General features: G+C 57.7%; 1 protein-coding gene across 1 annotated transcript in view; it reads left to right on the forward strand.

Moving 5' to 3' along the window:
• The window catches only part of CSMD2 (CUB and Sushi multiple domains 2), a 565,338-nt gene that overhangs the window by 290,984 nt on the left and 256,366 nt on the right, over window positions 1-17,988 (forward strand). The window contains 2 exon segments of the mRNA XM_027775561.1: window positions 3,257-3,360; window positions 7,101-7,213. Coding sequence (XP_027631362.1) covers window positions 3,257-3,360; window positions 7,101-7,213 — 217 coding nt within the window.

Genomic DNA, 17,988 nt, shown 5'->3' on the forward strand with positions numbered 1-17,988 from the left:
TGGGGGCGGTCGGGGGAGGCCCCAGCCTCGGCCTCCCTGCTGCGACTCGCAGCCCCACCCCTTAGCTGCATGGCCCTAGGCAAGCTGCCTAGGATCTCTGTGCCTGGGCTTTTTCGTTTGCAAAATGAAAGTAATCAAAGAGGTTACGTTTGGGTCTCCCATGAGCCCATAGGTGTGAGTGTTCAGAGCAGAGCCGAGCACAGCGTGGGTGTCGGGTCTTGCGGTGAAGAAGTCCCGTAAGAGTGGATGAGCACAGGCTGAGTGGTTAAGTGTCCCGAACGATCTCCTACACCCAGGATCAGCAAGCTGGGGTCTGTGGTCCAACCCAGCTGTTGCTGGCTTTGCAGGTGACACTGTGCTGGAACAAGCCACGCCCTGCAGTGTGCAGCGGAGTTCACGCCACACCAGCAGAGAGCATTCAATCTACGGATTTACTACTGGCCCTTTGCGGAAACAGTCTGCCACCCTTGGTTCTAGATGGTAACTGCCATGAGGTGTCCGAGAGCTAGCAACCCCTCCATGCCGGAGGGAAGATGTCCTCCCACTCGACATGTGCTGAGCCCTGCCCCGTGCCGGGCTGGCACCGAGCACTGGTGGTCCAGAGGCAGTGAGGCCTGACCCCTGGCCTCCAGGAGCTCATGGAGTCATCGAGGAACAATAGGCAGATCAGCCCCAGCCCCCGCCCAGCAGGCAGGCACCCACACGTAGGTGAGAGGGCGGCTGGGCAGGGAGCACCCCCGGTCCAGGCCGGCAGAGAGGGAGCTCAAGGGTGAGGAGAGGTCTGCCAGCAGAGTGACGGGGAGGGAGAGCGTAGGCTCACGTGCTGGGGACGCCAGGAGCCAGGTGGCCACACAGGTGTGCGCAGTGGAGGGGGAGGTCAGCAGAAAGCAGGTACGGGGCCCTTCCTCGTGCCGGCGAGCACGTGCAGGTGCTCAGTGAGTGGTGCACGGGGCCCTCCCTGTGTGGAGGGACAGTGGAGGGCCAGGGTGGGGACGCAAGTCTGGCCTGAGAAGTGACTCTGCGATGATGTCATTAGCCAATGAGGAACGTTCTAGATGGGAGGAAGGGCCAAGAACCCCCCTCACTATCGACAGTGAGTCGCACCCCCTTTCACAGACCCACATGCCCTCTGGCTGCCCCAGGCCCATGTCCTGCTTGGATGATGCTGTGGTCCGGCCTCCGTCTGCCCCACCTCTACGCAGAGGTCCCGTGCCAGGCCTTCACTCACGGCTCTCTAATCCCCACTACCTTTCTGGCAAACCCTCAGCGTGGTGGGCAGCCTTTATAATCCGGCTCCTCCTGTTTCTCTAATGTTGCCACCACCCCCACCACCCCCACGTGAAGAACTCCAGAAGAAGTCTCTGGATAACCGTACCTTCCTAGGCCTCTGATCTTCCCTCTGCCTGACTGCCCTCCCTTCCCTACCCACTGAATTCCAGTTCTTCCTCCAAACTCAGGGCTTCATTTCCTCCAAGAGGCTACCTTTAACCTGTCCCCTAGCCAATGACAGTCATTCTGCATGTCTGTCTGCAGACTGAGCCACCAAAGTGCTTATTCAGAGACGTTCCTCCCTGTGAACCGTGTGCCTGTACTCGGCCCCTGCATAGGTACCCAGGTCCTGACTGAGGGAGCAGCTGTTTGCCTCTGAGATACCTGAAAGAACCTTGGGGTGAGGCTCTGCAGGGTCCTGGCAGCAGGTGGGGGCCAGGCCCTTGGGTTCGGCTGGAGGACATCTGCAGAGAGCATCAGTTGCAACTAGGAAAAGGAGAAAACGCCCGCGGGAACCCGTACTCCTGGAGTCGTAGCATAGAGAGGAGGGCAGGTCATCGTGGGCTTGCAACCAGATTCACACGGAAATCGGAGACCCAGATTAGCAATTCCAAGTGGGTGCTCTGCGTGTCCTGCCTTCACTAGTGGCACCCCACACACACCGCACTGCCTACGCCAGGACCTGGCAAGTTGTCGTATGGCTCACAGCCCCACATCCACCCAGTCACAGCCCTCAGACTGCTAGGACCTGGCCTCCCCTGCACGCTCGTCGCTCACCTGCTCCTGCCACCGGAGCCTGGAGCGGCCCTCACTTCTGACCTCATTTCCGCCGATCGGGCCCACACGACCAGCCAGGGTGATGCTTGCTCAAACGTCTGTGTGTCCCCGCCACCCTGACACCTGCTACTCAGAACTCCTCTGCCACGCCTCCAGGGGTGAACCTTTATTCTTCTGGGGAGAGGGACATGAGACCTTTTGGGCCACGCTCCAGGCAACCTTCTCAAGTCTGGACCGTCCTAGTTTACCTCCTTGCACTGAAGACCCCCCACCCCGCATTTCCTCCAGAGTGAGGCAGCTAGCAGGTACTCGCAGTCTGTAGACTGTCCATAAACACTTATTCTGGAACGTTCCATCTCTGCTGCAGATCAGCCCCTGTGCCCCTGTGCACCTGGCTCCCTGTCAGAGCGTGCCCCTCCCTCACCCAGCATACCCCTTGGGCCTGATGGAGTCTTCCATACCGTCTGGGATTCATTCAGGCTCCACCATCATATGCAGCCTCCCTCCTCCCCCACGGCTGACGGGGTGCGCTGCGGGCTCCTCTCTGCTCCCTGATGGAGTCTTCCATACCGTCTGGGATTCACTCAGGCTCCACCATCATGTGCAGCCTCCCTCCTCCCCCACGGCTGTCGGGGTGCGCTGCGGGCTCCTCTCTGCTCTTTGCTCACTGCCGAGCCCCACCTCCCAGCCAGGCGTACCAGGAAGGGTTAGCAAATATGTGTGGAAGGCAGGGCCGAAACAAGTTAAAAGGGAGGGACCCTGTCACAATCTCCTTCTGAAAACATTCATTTAGTCAACAAACAAGCAAAAAGGATGGAAAAGGCAGGCAGAGGAAAAGCTGAGCGAAACCTCCATAAGTCCCTGGGGGCAAGAGAGATGAGATTCCACATGTGGCCTGAAAAATTGCCACCAAGCACACAGGGACTTCTGTGCATTAAACCATGAAGAAAGAATCCTATCAGCTCGTAGCAGCCAGATGGGCCCGGGGTTGCTGTAAAGTCCCTGGGCTGGCCAGACGTGCCGTGACCATCTTCAGAAACACCAGGGGGCCCCGGAGACTCTGTGGCCTGAGAGAAATGAGAAATGGCATGTGCTGAGAAAAGTGGCTCAGAAAAGATCCGTCTGTGGAGGGCAGTGTCACCAGTGACTCTGGGCTTTGGAAGCCCTCCCGCAGCCCCTGCCCGCCCCTCACCCTGTGCTCCCTCCCCAGGTGATCAAGCTCGCCTTTGAGGAGTTTGATTTGGAGAGGGGCTACGACACCCTGACAGTGGGCGACGGTGGGCAGGATGGAGACCAGAAGACGGTTCTCTACGTGTAAGTGAAGTGTTGGTGTGGTCCGGAGGGCAGGGTGGCATGTGGCCTTCAGCATGGGTGTCAGGAGGGGCTCACCTGCCTGGGCCCAGATCATGCTTCATCAAGGGCAGTGTCCTGTAGCGTTCCTGGTCTCAGCAGCAGCCCTGCCCCTCGACTCCAGCCAAGGCAAAAAGTGGGCCACGTTTGCACTGGGGATTCACAAGGAAAATAGAGAATGGGCGGGGAAGTGCGGTTTGTGTGTAAGACTAGAGCCTTCCACTGGGCGGGCCTCGGAGCCAACCAGTAGGTTTTACTCTGGACTTCACGCACACTATGGAAATGTCTCGTCACCTTTCCCGCACGCTCAGAGCTATCTGGGCAATGGATGGTCTCAGAGAACTGGAGCCATATAGACATGGTGACCACAGTTCCCGAGCCGACAAAGACCAGCGCGACGTGGTGTAGGCCGTGCTGGGATTCCACTAGGGCGAAGCTTTGGTCTTGGGGACCTTTTAACTCCACCTTTGCCTACAACCGTTATCCTGGTGTAAAAGCCGGGAACTGCCCCTGATCAGTCACGTGGCCTGCTTCACAGACAGACAGGCCTGACCGCACCGTCTACCCTCCAGGGAGAGGCAAAGTCAGTACTTAGGGCACCTACCACGCAACCCATCCCTGGGACAGGAACTTTGCATCAGTTCCCTCTTAATCTCGTAATGGCCCTGGGAGGAGGGAGACTGAGCCCAGAGGTAGTTGGTAGCAGAACCAGCATCCAAGTTCATATCTTTTGGTTTCAGTCAAGGGTCGTGTCCCAGGCCACAACTGTTCCTAACCAGGCCAGCTGGAGGCTTTCACCCTGTGGTTTCAGTCCTAGTGAGAAATGGTCATTCTGGACAATGGCTTGTCCAGGGGCTGTTCTATTCTGAGGGCTTCTCTTCCTTCCCACATCTACCTGCAGATGCTGCTATCTGAGCAGTTGAATGACCCAACTCACCTGGTACCCCTGAGTCAGGTGACATGGTTAGGATTGGGGGTCTCTCCAGGCAAAGGAACGGAGTGTGAGCCCAAAGGCCACCCTCCCCCAACCCCTCCCAAGTCTACTTCACTATATTAGAGTTCTTCAGAGAAACAGCCAATAGGAGATAGGTAGGTGGTAGATAGATAGATGATTGATAGATAGATAGATAGATAGATAGATAGATAGATGATAGATAAATGATAGATATAGATTGATAGATGATTAGATAGATAGACAGATAGGTAAATAGATAGATAGATAGATAGATAGATAGATAGATAGATAGATAGATAGATGATAGATAAATGATAGATATAGATTGATAGATGATTAGATAGATAGATAGGTGATTAAATAGATAGATAGATAGGTAGATAGATAGATAGATAGATAGATAGATAGATAGATAGATAGATAGATAGATAGATAGATGATAGATAGACAGACAGACAGATAGATGACAGAGAGAAAGAGTTAGATGCTAGATAGGTAGATAGCTAGGGACGGATACAGACAGGTAAAAAGATCTGTTACAAGGAGTGGCTCGACTGGCTGTCTCACGTGAGCCGTGCTGGGAGGACTCACAGCTGCCTCCTGTGATTTTGGAGGCTGACAGGTCCCAGATCTGAGCTGGCAAGCTAGAGACCAGGAGTCTGTTGTAGCTCAGTCCAGAGGCTGGTAGGCCTGAGACCTAGGGAGAGCCGATATTTCCGTTCCAGTCTGAAAGCCGAAAAGAAGCTGCTGTCCCAGTTTAAAGGCAACTGGACAGGAAGGGCTCTTTCTCACTCAGAAGAACGTCTGCCTTCTGTTCTGTTGGTTCTTTTCGTTCACTTGGTCTCTTAACTGATTGGACGAGGTGTGTCACTTTAAGGGAGGCCAAGCTGCTTTCTCAGTCTATTGGTTTAAGGTTAATCTCATCCAAATATACCATCAGAGAAATGCCCAGGGTAATGTTTGACCAAATATCTGGGCAACCTGTGGTCCAGTCAAGTTGACAGATAAACTACCTCTCGCATCCACCTGCCCTTGTCCCAGCGCACCCCTCCCCACCTTCAGTCCTGGTTTGCTGGCCAGTTTGCACCCCAGCCTGGTGGGCTCAAGATGCCACAGTCCCAGCCTCCTCGCCTCCCATGACCCCATCGTTGTCATAAAGAACACCTTAGAGCACCAAAGCAAAAAGGATTCGTGGGTGTCATATAACACAATCCTCAAATTTAAACTGGAATAAAAAAACCCAGAGAGGCTCAACTACTTCACCAAGGTCCCGAAGCAGAGCCGGGCTTCGACCCAGATCTCCGAGTAGGTGTAGAGGGGGCTCCCAGAAAGTCCTCCAGCAGCCCAGGGCTTCTCCACCACACAGATCACTAGGTTCATCTTGATCTCCAACCTTCAGGGAAACACATGCAAAGCGGTTGGATTCCTTCATTGTCGTAATTAGGTCAAACAGGGAGAGCAGAGGCCTCGGTTTTCTGTCTCACTTAGTTGGGAGCCAGCACTGGCCAGGGGCCAGTCCTTACTCATCACGCAGTCAGTTCCCCAAACACAGAGATGCCACACGGGCTGGTCGGGTGTATCCAGCTCCACCTCCAAGGGGCTGCAGGTCATGATCATCGCTGCAGCCAACTCAGTACCCGCCATGCTTTGAGACTCAGAGGCTCAGGGGTGGGGCAGAGATTAAGGTCCATTCATTCAGTCACCCCCTCTAGGACCCACTGCCCCATCTACGCTTGAGATTCTTCTACTTTCAAGAGAAGGACAGGGAACCAGCAGTTAGCGTAATGGCTATGTCGCTGGACTCCCACGTAGTCGACCGCGGTTTGCGTCCCAGACCCAGTGGCTTAAAACTCACGCCCGGCGCGTGTGCGTGCGTGCCCAAGATCCCAAGAGGAGAGTGGAGGAGAAGGGATTGAGGCATGACCATCCCCCCTGGGGGGTGATTTCTCGCTTTCTGTCTCTATGTCTCTGTCTGTCTGGCGAGTGCACGTGCCCTATAGCGAAAATCTCTCCAAAAAAAAAAGGAGAGAGAAGGACAGAGCCAGGGCCCTTCTAAGGCAAAAACCTCTCCAAAAAAAAAGGAGAGAGAAGGACAGAGGCAGGGCCCTTCTAGAAACCCCAGCCTGGACCTGCTGCTCTGTGTCAAGCTGACCTTGGGAAAGCCACTGCCCGTTCTGCACCACCGACTCCCCGTTGGCGCCCGCCTCCCTGGCTGTAGAGGAATTTAGTGAGGCAGTGGATGGGAAGTTGGCCAGCACAGTGTCTGAGCTGGACAGGTGTGGAGTCAGAGGGGGTGAGTCGGAAAGCCGGGCTTCTCTTACTGGAATGGAAGGATGTGTCTCAATAAAAAGGATGTTCTGGGTTCTGACTGCAGCAGAAATGGACTCCAGCGCATGTCTCTCCATGGTGCAGTTCACGCAAGAGGGCAAAGGTTGTGAGTGTAGACATCCCCGTGATTGCATTCGGCTCCAGCTCTCCATGTCCCAGGGCAGTGAGGACACAGCTCTTCCTCCTGAGCTCGGGATCTGGCAGGACTAGGGGAGTCAGAGCTGAGATTCATGCTGCCCGTGGCCAGGGCAGAGGGGCTGTATTTGCCCAGGCCGTGGGGCTCCTGCTCTGGGTTCTAAGCTCAGAAACTGTGGGGCCCGGCACTGGCTCCTCTGAGGGAGCCTTGGATGTCCTCGGTCGAGCGGCCTTTCCATCCGGGTGCCATGGCGGCTGACACCTCTCACTGCCTCTCTCCCCACAGCCTGACGGGTACATCGGTCCCAGACCTCATCGTCAGCACCAACCATCAGATGTGGCTCCTCTTCCAGACCGATGGCAGTGGCAGCTCCCTGGGATTTAAGGCTTCCTATGAAGGTAACTGCCCTTGGGGAGCCAGGTGAACTTCACCTTGGGAGCCTGAGTCAGAGACTTGAGGCCTGGATTTGGGGTCAGAAAGCCCTGGGTTCAAACCCTGGTCTGCCCTGCGCTGTCTTTCCTTCCTCGGGCATGACACTGGGCCGCCCACGCCCCGGCCTCTTTCTCCGCTCACGTGGCCTTCCAGGTTGGTTAGGGTTCTCCGAGGTGGACCTTTGTCAATGCTGTGTACTCAGCTGCAGGACAGACATCAGCTCTGTCCTCAGTTCAGACCCGCCCCGTTTCAGGAGGTCCCCCATATTTTCTGAGCCTTGCTGTGAAATATTTAGACTGGAGATAGTAGTTTTGCAAGTGACTATTTGGGTATCTTGGTGATGAACGAATAACTCTGCCTATGGCTAGGAAAGACACACTCCATTGTTGGTGCCTATCGAGGACACAGGGAAGGACCCTGTCCATTGGTGGGAACAGGTGTTAAAGGAACCACGAACTGGGGCCCAGAGATAGCAGCACTGTCCCCTCCACATCCTGTAGGCCTCCTGTTGGCCAGTGACCGCTATGCCGATCCCCATGGAAAGGGAAGCAGAAGCCTCGCACAAGCAATTAAGCTCCTGTTAGGTGACAGACACGGCGGCCACGGAGGGGGAGGGGGGCAGACGCATCTGGTCTGGGCTTCAGGGGACTTGCACCCTAGTGGTGAGAGGGGAGGGAACTAGCAGGGGTTGAAGGAGTAGGCCTCCTGTTGGCCAGTGACCGCTATGCCGATCCCCATGGAAAGGGAAGCAGAAGCCTCGCACAAGCAATTAAGCTCCTGTTAGGTGACAGACACGGCGGCCACGGAGGGGGAGGGGGGCAGACGCATCTGGTCTGGGCTTCAGGGGACTTGCACCCTAGTGGTGAGAGGGGAGGGAACTAGCAGGGGTTGAAGGACCGTTGCCTGAAACAGCCAGCGAGAACAGAGGGCAGCCGCCTTCCTTTCTGGGGGGCCGAGGTGGGGGTGAGCCTTAAGCCCTCAGAAGGGCTGGCTGCTTCCCAGAGACCAGAGGCGGGAGCGAGGGGAAAGGCCTTCAGCATGGCTCAGCCCAGCTCCCAGCACCCCGTGTCCCAGAGGGTCTTCCTATTCTAAGACAGGTACTCTGCTTCCACGCTGGGGGCACAGGAAGTGTGCTGTTTGCCCAGGGCTGCCTTAAAGTGCCAGCTTCAAGCACGGGAAGTGGATGCTCTCTGTCTAGAGGCCGGAAGCCTGGAATTAAGTTGTCAGCAGAGCCACGCTCCTTCTAAGACTCTGGGCCTCGTCCTAGCTTCCGGTGTGGCTGTCAGTCCTTGGCTCTCCTTGGCTTAGAGCTGCGTCACTCCAGCCTCTGCCTCTGTCGTGGGTCTCATTCCTGTGTGTCTGCTTGTCCCGTAAGGACGGCACCATATTGGACTGGGGCTCCAACCTCCTCCTGTTCGGCCAGGGTTTAATTTACCTCCAAGTCCCGGGACTTAGAACTTCAGCGTGTCTTTCAGAAGGACACGACTCAACGCCTAACGGGGATCGCACACATTTCTGACGCTGACGCTGTCACCCCACCATGTCGTCTAGGGTAGAGAGGACAGCTGTCCTGTTCTCAGGACAGGGAGCCCATGCAGGTGAGGCGGAACAGCAGGCAGAGACACCGGTAAACGAGGCAGAGTGCAGATCCTGGTCGTCCTTCCTTCTTGGTCTCTGCTTTCTCATCTGTGAGTGGAGATAATAACAAAACCTAGATCACAGGGTCCTGCAAAGATGGTTAGGTTTAAAAAATGTGAAAAGGAAGGCTGGGGATTGCAAAGCAACCAGTGGGGAGCTGGTGAGCCAGCTCTCGGGCGGTGGCACGTACGGGCCGTCCTGGCGCGTGAGTCGACCTGAGCAGCCGTGGGCGGGGCAGAGTACCACGGGAAGAGGAGACCTCAAGTCGGGTCCCAGTCTGTCACTCACCACTTTGAAAATGGGAGCTGTCTGGATGCAAAGTGCCTCGGGGTTTCCGAAACGCTATGGCTGTCCGAGAAGTGGGAGGAGCGACCCCACGTCACCCGTCCGTGTTTGCCCCTGGCTGTGCGAGCGTGAAGGGGAGGACGGTGCTGGGGCAGAGTGGGAAGGGCCTTCGCGGGCAGAGCTGTGGCTGCAGTCATAGCAGGTGGTCGAGGGGGCATTAACATCGAGTCCTGCTTTCAGGTTTGAAAATTCGCGACTGGGCTTTATCCCAGGGAGCCAGTCGTGTTTCATTCTGCTCCGATCAGGCATCGGAGGGGAGCTTAGCTCTGGGACCTCGGAGGGTTTAAGCCGGTCCCTCTGAGAAGCGCTGAGGACTCTGGATGCTTACTCAGGGCTGGGGGTGGCCTCCGGAGACTCGAGAACTGCGCTCAGATATTTGAGGGGTTGTCTCTAAGTGTGAAAGAGAAGACAGATCTGTGTGGTGGAGTTCACTGGGGAAGAAATGTGTTTAACATTCTCTGAGCGTCTACTGGGTGCCAGAAGCTTTATGTGCGTCATCTCAGGGTTTCCTAGCAGTGTCATTCAAAGACGCAGGTACCCCAGGACCACAGAGGAGGGCGGGGATGTCTAGCAGGGAGGGCTCTCACCCCGCCTCCACTCTCTCCCTTCTACTCCTTATAAGCCTTCTTTTAAGAGTGTCTCCATAGCTAAACACTGGCTTGAAAAATATGGCTTCAATTATTCAATGCCCCAACTGTTCAAGGGCTGCTGTTTCATAGATGAGGAACCTGATACTCAGAGGGGCAAAGCAACTTGCCCAAGGTCACACAGCAGTGTGGGACGTGGAGAACTAGGATTCCGGTCCGTACGTGTCTGACTTCAAAGTTCATGATGTTCCCCGTTTCGGAGCCTCCCCAGGTTATAGAATTTCAGTTCCCTGTAAGATCTCTGTGAAGGCAAAGCTTTGCCCAGCCACGTGGGGCACACAGTGTGAGCTGGGGGTGGGGTGGGGGCTCTGCTCATTAGTTCATCTGTCCAGACCACTCAGCTGGCCTCGCTGAAGCACCCGTGACATGACAGCACTGTGCCCGGTGCTGACATGCTAACAGCCAGACACCCGGACGTGCTCTGGGGACAGCTGTGAGGATGCCAGCCATGGCTAGGTGTCAGCGGGACTTTTGCCTGGGCCTGCAACAGGTTAGGAAGGAGCTGGGTGTTCTGAGGCATTGCTGCCCCAGGGTCCGTGTCAGGTTCTGCACCCAGCGGCCGCAGATCCCGTGAAAACAGAGCAGACTCTGGAACGGGACCAGGCCTGGTGAATCCCAGCACGTCCCGCTGCGTGGACTTGGGGGTCTCGTGTCTCTCTGAGCCTTGGTTTCCCAGTTGTAAATGGAGAAAATAATACTGACCTCATCGCACTGGCGTGACCGGGAGGAGTGATCACGGACGCTCCCTGCGTGGCACCTGGGACCGAAACAGCACCTTCCCCTGGGGCCACCCAGCTTCCTCTGCACCCAAACCTTGCAGGCCGCCCGACAGGCCCGGGTTTACACCCCAGCTGCGCACTGGCCCCCCCACGACCTGGCTGAGAAGAGAGATCATTGCTGTGTTCACAGGGTGGGGCGTGGGGACAGACATGGCAGGAGGCAGACCCCGCTCAGAGCCACTCCAGGGCTCATGAAGCGTTTAACCCCGTCCAGCGGCAAGAACGTGGGAAGTGCCACCTGGGAGGGCCGGCCTTCGAGTCCTTCCAGCAGGGAGTTTCGGGGCAGAGCCCATCAGCCTCGCGCCTTCATGGCAAGGACCCCTACTGCTGTAAAAAGGCAGATGGTGAGTCCCTGCGGCCGCGGTGTGAGGCTGTGGCCCTGCCAGCCCCGCCGCCTGTCTGCCCCTCACCCCGCCTCTGCTCTCCTCCACCTGTCTGGCTGCTCCATGTGTCCTGCTGCCCCTTCTCGGGGTCGTCTTCAGCCTTCGTACTCTTATTCTAGAACCTTCCGCTGTTGATTATTACCACTCCCACAGCTTCAGCTTCAACCTGAACCCTGGTGATGTCCACACCTGTCCCCCTTGCACCCAGGCCACTCGTTGCAGTTGGCCTGCGGCTTCCCTCAGACTCTGGCTGTAGCCTGCTGTCTCCGTCCACTGGGCTGCCGCGACAGAACGCCATAGACCGGGCGGTTCACACAGCAGGCATTTCCTGTCTCACGGCGCTGGAGGCTGGAAGTCCAACGTCAAGGTTTTGGTCAGTTTGGTTTCTGGCGAGAGCTCTCTGCCTGGTCACCTTGTCACCACGCCATCACATGGCCTTCCCTTGGCACTCGTGCGCGGAGTGGTGGGGACACACTCGATCCCGCCGGGTCAGGCCACCCACACGGTCTCATCTAACCTCATTACTTCCCTAGAGGCCCTGTCTCCGAACACAGTCATGCTGCGGATTAAGGGTCTCAGCACACGACTCCTGAGCCTGGAACGCCAGAACCAGGCTCCCCAGCTGCACCCACACCCCCACACCCACGGCTCCTGCACCTGTGTCCCCGGAAAGCAGCACACACCCACCCTGTCACTCGGCCACACCTCTCCCTCCTCCCAGCTCTGGCTCTGCTCCCAGATCCCACCAGCTCTCCTGTGGCGTCTTCCCCGGTCTCCTCCTCGGCCCGGCACCCCACTTCAGTCCCTCTCCCATCCCCACCCATCTGCCATGCGGAGCGCCATGATCTTTGCAGAACCCAAGCCAGGCATTATTCTCTCCTGCGTAAAAAAGTAATGACAAGTCGTCAGCGCTTTCAGAAGAGGGACCGTGGGCTGATCCCAAGTCAAGCTCCAGCTCCTATGAGGCCATTCAATTAAAGGTTCCAGGCCATGCACGCCCTGAGCCCTGCAGGGCCAGCCAGTGCCTGGTACAGCACCTGCTCAGAGAGCCCGCAGGACCGAGGTGGACAGCCGTGACACAGGCATGCAGCACCCGCCTCAGCACCCGCTCACTTCTCTCACTTCTCTGGGTCCATCTGCCACTTCCCGGTGCTCAGGTGCTGAAACTCCACATTCCCCATCGGCTCCTAGGCTAGACAGCCCGATTTTGAATCAGACTGTGGCATCGACTCCCTGTGGGCCAGCCTGGGAACTCAGTCTCCTCGTCTGTGACACAGGGCAACCGCAGCCATCTGCCCGGAGGCTCAGGAGGACTCGGGGTAGTGAAGCACCAGCAGAGGAGCACAGCCGAGCGCTTGCTCCGTCCACAGCCTCTCCAAGCCTGCGGCTCTTCCCCAACCTGCACCATGGCCTGAACCTCAGAGCTGCCACTACCTCCGTCCTAGCCCTCCTTCATCCCAGGTCCCGGGGAATTCTGTGCTCAGGGTGTGAAGCCAGCTAGGATGCAGACGCTCAGTGTGGGTGTCAGGGCAGCTTCCTCTGTGGCCATCACCTGCTCCCCTCCCCCAGGCGTACCTAGTCCCCTTGTCATCAAGGTCCTCTGCCCCACAGCAGGCGATCAGATCACCCCTCCCACCCCTCCCTGCCCATTAAAGGGATTAGCCCCTTGGGAATCTTCCCCCTCTGCTTGGCACCTTGGGGTTGGGGCAGGGCTCTGGCTGTGGAGAACCAAGCACTGGAGCCTGGAGACTGGGCTCCCTCCGTGGGGGCGGCCAGCTGTAGGAAACGCATTCATCGTTGCAATTGCTTTGCTTCCCAGTAGAACAAGAAATATTTAAGGAACAGGCAATTAGCACTTACCAGAAACATTATAAAATTACACACAACTTGCTAACAAGTTTCAGCATCAATCTGGAAGTCTCTTTGCCTTCTGACTGGAGCCTGGAATCTGGCAGTCTAATGCTAAATCTGGGCGGCCAGCCCGGGGGAGGGAGTGCAGGAGCCAACCTGGAGGCGTGCAGGAGCAGGGTGCTAGATTATGCAGAAAGGAGGGCCCGTGGTCCAGGGGACTCATGTCTAGGCAGTCAGGCCCCTGTCTAGTCTCCATTTTCTAAGGCCCTGTGATGTACCACAGACGCTGCTCAGGACCCCCAGCTACGGGGACGGGGACGGGGAAAGGACGGTCCCTGCCTCCTCCTGACTCGCCCTCTGCCTCGCCACCGTGGAGAAAGCGCCTGGGGAAGGCAAACAGTGCGGGAGCAAGGCGCAGTGGCCACGCCACATTCTGCGGTGCTGCCCCGTGGGGGAGGTCCCAGGATCGGTCCAGAGGTGTCCCTGTGCCCCCGAGGGAGCGCGTGCACACCCATGATCCAGGCTGGCTGGCATGGGGTGGGTCTGTTTCCCTCTCTCTCCCTCTCTCTCTCTGTTTCTCTCTCATGGAAGAAATAAAATACAATAAACTTTTGAAAAAGTAAGTAAATAGAAAAGAATGGCAGGAGTGGAAGCCCTCCTTGCTCAAGGGCCTCAGGGAGGGCACCAGGGAAGGCTCCCTGGAGGAGCTGCTGTCCACAGCTGAGACTGGCCTGAAGGAAAAGGCGTCTGTCAGACGAGGCCTGTCGGCCCGGGGAGGTGACGCGTGGACAAGCTGCAGGCCAAGCCTGTGTGAGGACGGCAGCACGTGAGAAGAGGGACAAGGTCAGCCTCGCAGACAGTGCCCCTGCCCCTCCAGAACTCCACTCTAGTGCCGAGCACGGGAGCCTCCCACACGAGGAGGTGAGGACCAGGCTGGCGAGGAGGCCGGGGCCGCGGGCCATCTCCTCCGGTCATGCCTTCCGATGCCGCTTTCCTCTCGTCAGATTCAAACACAGGCCAGTTGTAGGACATCTCTGCCTTGGGGTGTGTGTGTGCTTGTGTGTGTGCGTGTGCACGTGCCTGTGTGTGTGTGCTTGTGTGTGTGCGTGCGCGTGCCTGTGTGTGTCTGTGTGTGTGCCTGTGTGTCTGTGTGTGTGTGCGCCTGTGTGTGTGCAAGCCTGTGTGTGTGTCTGTGTGTGTGCCTCTGTGTGTGTACCTGTGTGTGTATGCCTGTGTGTGTGCCTGTGTGTGTGTGTCTGTGTGTATCTGCGTGTCTGCGTGTGTGCACGCCTGTGTGTGTGCCTGTGTGTGTGTTTGTGTGTGTATCTGCATGTCTGTGTGTTGTACCTGTGTTTACATGTGTGTGTTTGTACATGTGCATGTTTCTGTGTGTGTATCTGCATGTCTGTGTGTGTCGTGCCTGTGTGTTTGCATGTGTGTGTGTTTGTGCCTGTGTCTGCGTGTGTCTGTCTGTATGTGTGTGTCTGTGTGTGTGTGTCTGTGTGTATGTGTCTGTGTGTGTGTCTGTACGTGTGTGTGTCTGTCTGTGTGTGTGTGTTATAAGTTTCTTCCATGAGAGAGCGAGGCACCCCTAGCAGGGTCCTCACACTGCAGTCCACCTCTGCCTCAGCCAGCCTGGGCCAAGTGCATGTGTGTTTCCAGAATGTTCAGGGAAATCTCCAGAATGAACCCAGCTTTCCACGTGGGTCACCCTTGCGAAGTGCTGCATTACCACGATCTAACCCCAAGGACGCCTCTCCACTCTGTCTTGTCCCATAAGCTGAGAGTCTAAACATTCTAACTTCGGCCAGAAAAAACAAATCAGGCTTGTTCTTAAGACGCTTGAGTTTCCGTGATGCCTTTCAGGGTTTTCCCGGTGCGGGGAGCCGAAATGAGGCTAGATACAGCAGCCTCAGCCTCCTGAGACCCAGTGTGACCAGCGTGCTCTGGCCCTGGGGGCCGGGCCGGCAGCAGCAGAGGGGACTGTAGCATTGCAGTTTGTCGGGCTGTAATTTGTCGGTGAGATGCACTCGCTGAACACGTGGGCTCTTGCAAATGGTACACGCTTGCACCAGCTCAGAGGCAACCTCAGCGATCCTGTGTATACTCGCCGCTGTTTCCCGGCCTCCTTCAGCCGCTCACAGACCCATGACAGTGTTGCAGAGGAAAGGGGAAAATATAACTCGCTCCACGCGGTCACACCTCCATCCAGTCTGGAAGGCACGTGCTGAGAAACACACAGATTCCCAGAGGTTCACACCAGGGGCGAGGCCTCTTGCCCCCGGTACCCTTCCATGATCTGAAGTTGAAAAGCAGAGTGGGATGTGTTTCTACCGAGATCCCAGAGATCCAGGCACGCCCAGGGCGCAGTTCCAGTGCAGCCAAGGTGTCCTGGCCACTCACGAGAAGCCGGTGCTGGTTGGAGGAGGAAACCTGGCCTCTCAGCATGCCCAACGCAAAAAGTGGGGTCCCTGGCTCAAAGGCCTGGCAGGCTACACGGTAAGCTGCAGCGGCGTCCCCCTCACTGACCCAGGCCCATGGTGGCCCCTTGGACCAGCTCTCCGGCCTCATCTCCCTCTTCGTCACGTGAACTTCCTGCTCTACTGAGCTGGACTTCTGCAGACCCGCCCTCCCGCTGCCGGCTGGCCAGCCCTGCTGCTCTCCCTGTGTGCACTCCTCTGTCCTCCCCGTCGTTCCTCATTTACAGGATGCCTCCCCGGTGCCTCACACTCTTCTAGAAGCTGGGATATAAACATTCGAAAACACGGTCTCAGGCCTCGGAACGTGCTGCGTGACAAGGAAACACAGGCCGCAGAACCACTGCTACAGTGGAGATTCCTGGGGCTGGGAACCAGCGAGAAAGAGCTTCCAAGTGTGCTGGGCAATCGGAGGGACCGTCCCAGACGGGGATGCGCGTCCACTGACACCGAGAGATGAGCCGTGGCTGGCCCACCAGCCAGCGGGGTCTGGCTCAGGAAGGACCGGCAAGGACAGCAGGTGCAGAGCAAGAGCCTGTGGGGGCCGGCTGGGCTCTCCCAACAGCAGCAGCCAGGCAGAGGCGCCGGCTGGGCCACGCTACACACTGAGTGCTGGGCATCGCGACAGCCGTCTTCCATACATAGGCTCACTCAGTCCTCGCCCCAGCCCGGGAAGGTGGCGGTCTTGTTACCATCGCTGTTTCACAGATGGCAGAACCAAGGCTCAGAGGGAGAGCAACACGCCCAGTGTCGGCCGGGATTTGGGTTCGGGACTCTGGCCAGCCCCGCTCGGTTTTGTGTGTGAACCTTGAGGTCAGGGTCGGCAAGGACGAGCCTGGGTTGGGAGGGAACAGCTAGGGTCCTGCCACGCCAAGGAGTTGGGGTCTTAATCTGTAGATTTGGCAAAGCCTGCAAGAATCAATGAGCAGGGCACCGCGATGGTCGGATTTGTGCGTCTGGGCAATCGACTGCTCTGTGGCGTCTCCACAGGGCATCAGCAGAGGCCGAGAACCACCCGGGCACTGCGGCCTTCCAGGTGAGACTGTGAGGGACTGCGCTCCGGCAGAGAAGGTGCGAGGGCACCAGCAAGAGCTGCGGCGGGCAGGGTGGTGCGGGGCGGAGTGCAGGCTGACGGCCAGGCTTCCCGGCCGCGCTCCCAGCCAGAGGCCAAAGCCGCCTCCTCCACAGGCAGCAGCCGCTGCCCAGCCTCAGGGTGAACAGGGTGGTCTGTGCGCAGGGCTGAGCACGCAGTGGGCAGGGACGCGTCACCATTGCCACCAAGCAGCCCTGTCAAGGCGTGCATTCTGGCGTGGGGAGACAGCAAACAGGACCCCGTCCCCCTGTGCCACAGGCCGCGTACCTGCCTGACGAGTAGACGGACAGTTACCAGGGCCAGCAGTGCTCCGAAGAAGAATGGGGTGCCGAGAGAGAGGGGGAATATGTAAGATGTGTGGCGGGGGGGAATGCTGAGACTTAGTGCACGTGGGGTGGGGCGGCCTCATGAAAGGGAGGAGAGGAAGCTGCTCGCTCTCAGTGAAGGCCAGGGGAGCGCCCCCACTCCGAGAGGCAGCCAGGGGAGCCGGCCTGGCTCCCTGACGTCCGTCCTGCCAGCTCTGTGCCTGTCTCGGAGCACATCGGGGATCGGGAGTGCCTAGACAGGAGGTAGTTCCTTCTGCACATTGTCGGGATAGAGGACCCACTTTGGTACTGGAGATCAAAACCCCCGGGGAGCAGCAGGTGAGGCTGCTCACAGGATAAAACCGGGGATGAGACAGCCAAGAAAGGACGGCCCGCAGAAGGGACGGAGTTCCAGGGTCCCTGAGGGCCAGCTCATCCCCTAGCTTGCTTTTGGTACGCTAAGGCAGAGAGAGAGAAAAGCAAACATTTATAAATAGAATTCTATTAAACCAGATAACCGCAAATTGCATGCATGATTTTTCTCCAAGTCAAAATTCCATTTGCTAATTTGCGGTTCTGGGTCCTGGCATCAGACTCGGTCAGACCCGGTCAGAGGAGCGGGCAGTGGGGCCCAGGGAGTGTGCTGCAGGGAGGCCTTGGTCCTGTGTGTGCAGGGGCGATGCCAGAGTTAGAGGGAAGACCCAGACCGGGGCAGGTGTCGAGGGACAAGAGCCAGCCGGCAGCCTACACTGCTCTTCCTCGCCCCTCCACCTAGCACCGGCCTCTGGTCAGCGCACGCCCATGCCTTGGGCCACTCTGTCAGGTGCTCCCTCGAGCCTGCCTTTCCCGTGAGTGGTGCTCTCAGTGCCAGCAGCACACGTGTCCAGGCCGGGGAACCCCGTCTTTGAGAGGGGGGCTCACGGGCTCACTCTCCAGCACTGCCCTGCTACATGCAAGACCTCCTTTCACCTCATGCTGTTTCCAGCTCTGCACGGTCTGCCCCCTTGTCACCGTCACTGCCCTCTCCCTCTCTGCCCCAAGTCTTGCCATCCCCTGGCCCTGCAGGCCTTGACTCTCCCCTTTTCAGAGCACTCCGCCCTGGCTGCTCCGGACTCGTGGTCTTGCGCCTCTGACCCCCTACTCCGCACTTCCTGCTCAGGCTCGTGCCCCTTCACTCTGCCACTCGCCCTCCTGCTGTGTCCCGTGTCCTTGGCTTGGCCTCG

The sequence above is a fragment of the Tupaia chinensis genome, unplaced genomic scaffold (assembly GCF_000334495.1).
Source record: "Tupaia chinensis unplaced genomic scaffold, TupChi_1.0 Scaffold000573_1, whole genome shotgun sequence".
In the NCBI taxonomy this organism is placed as follows: domain Eukaryota; kingdom Metazoa; phylum Chordata; class Mammalia; order Scandentia; family Tupaiidae; genus Tupaia; species Tupaia belangeri.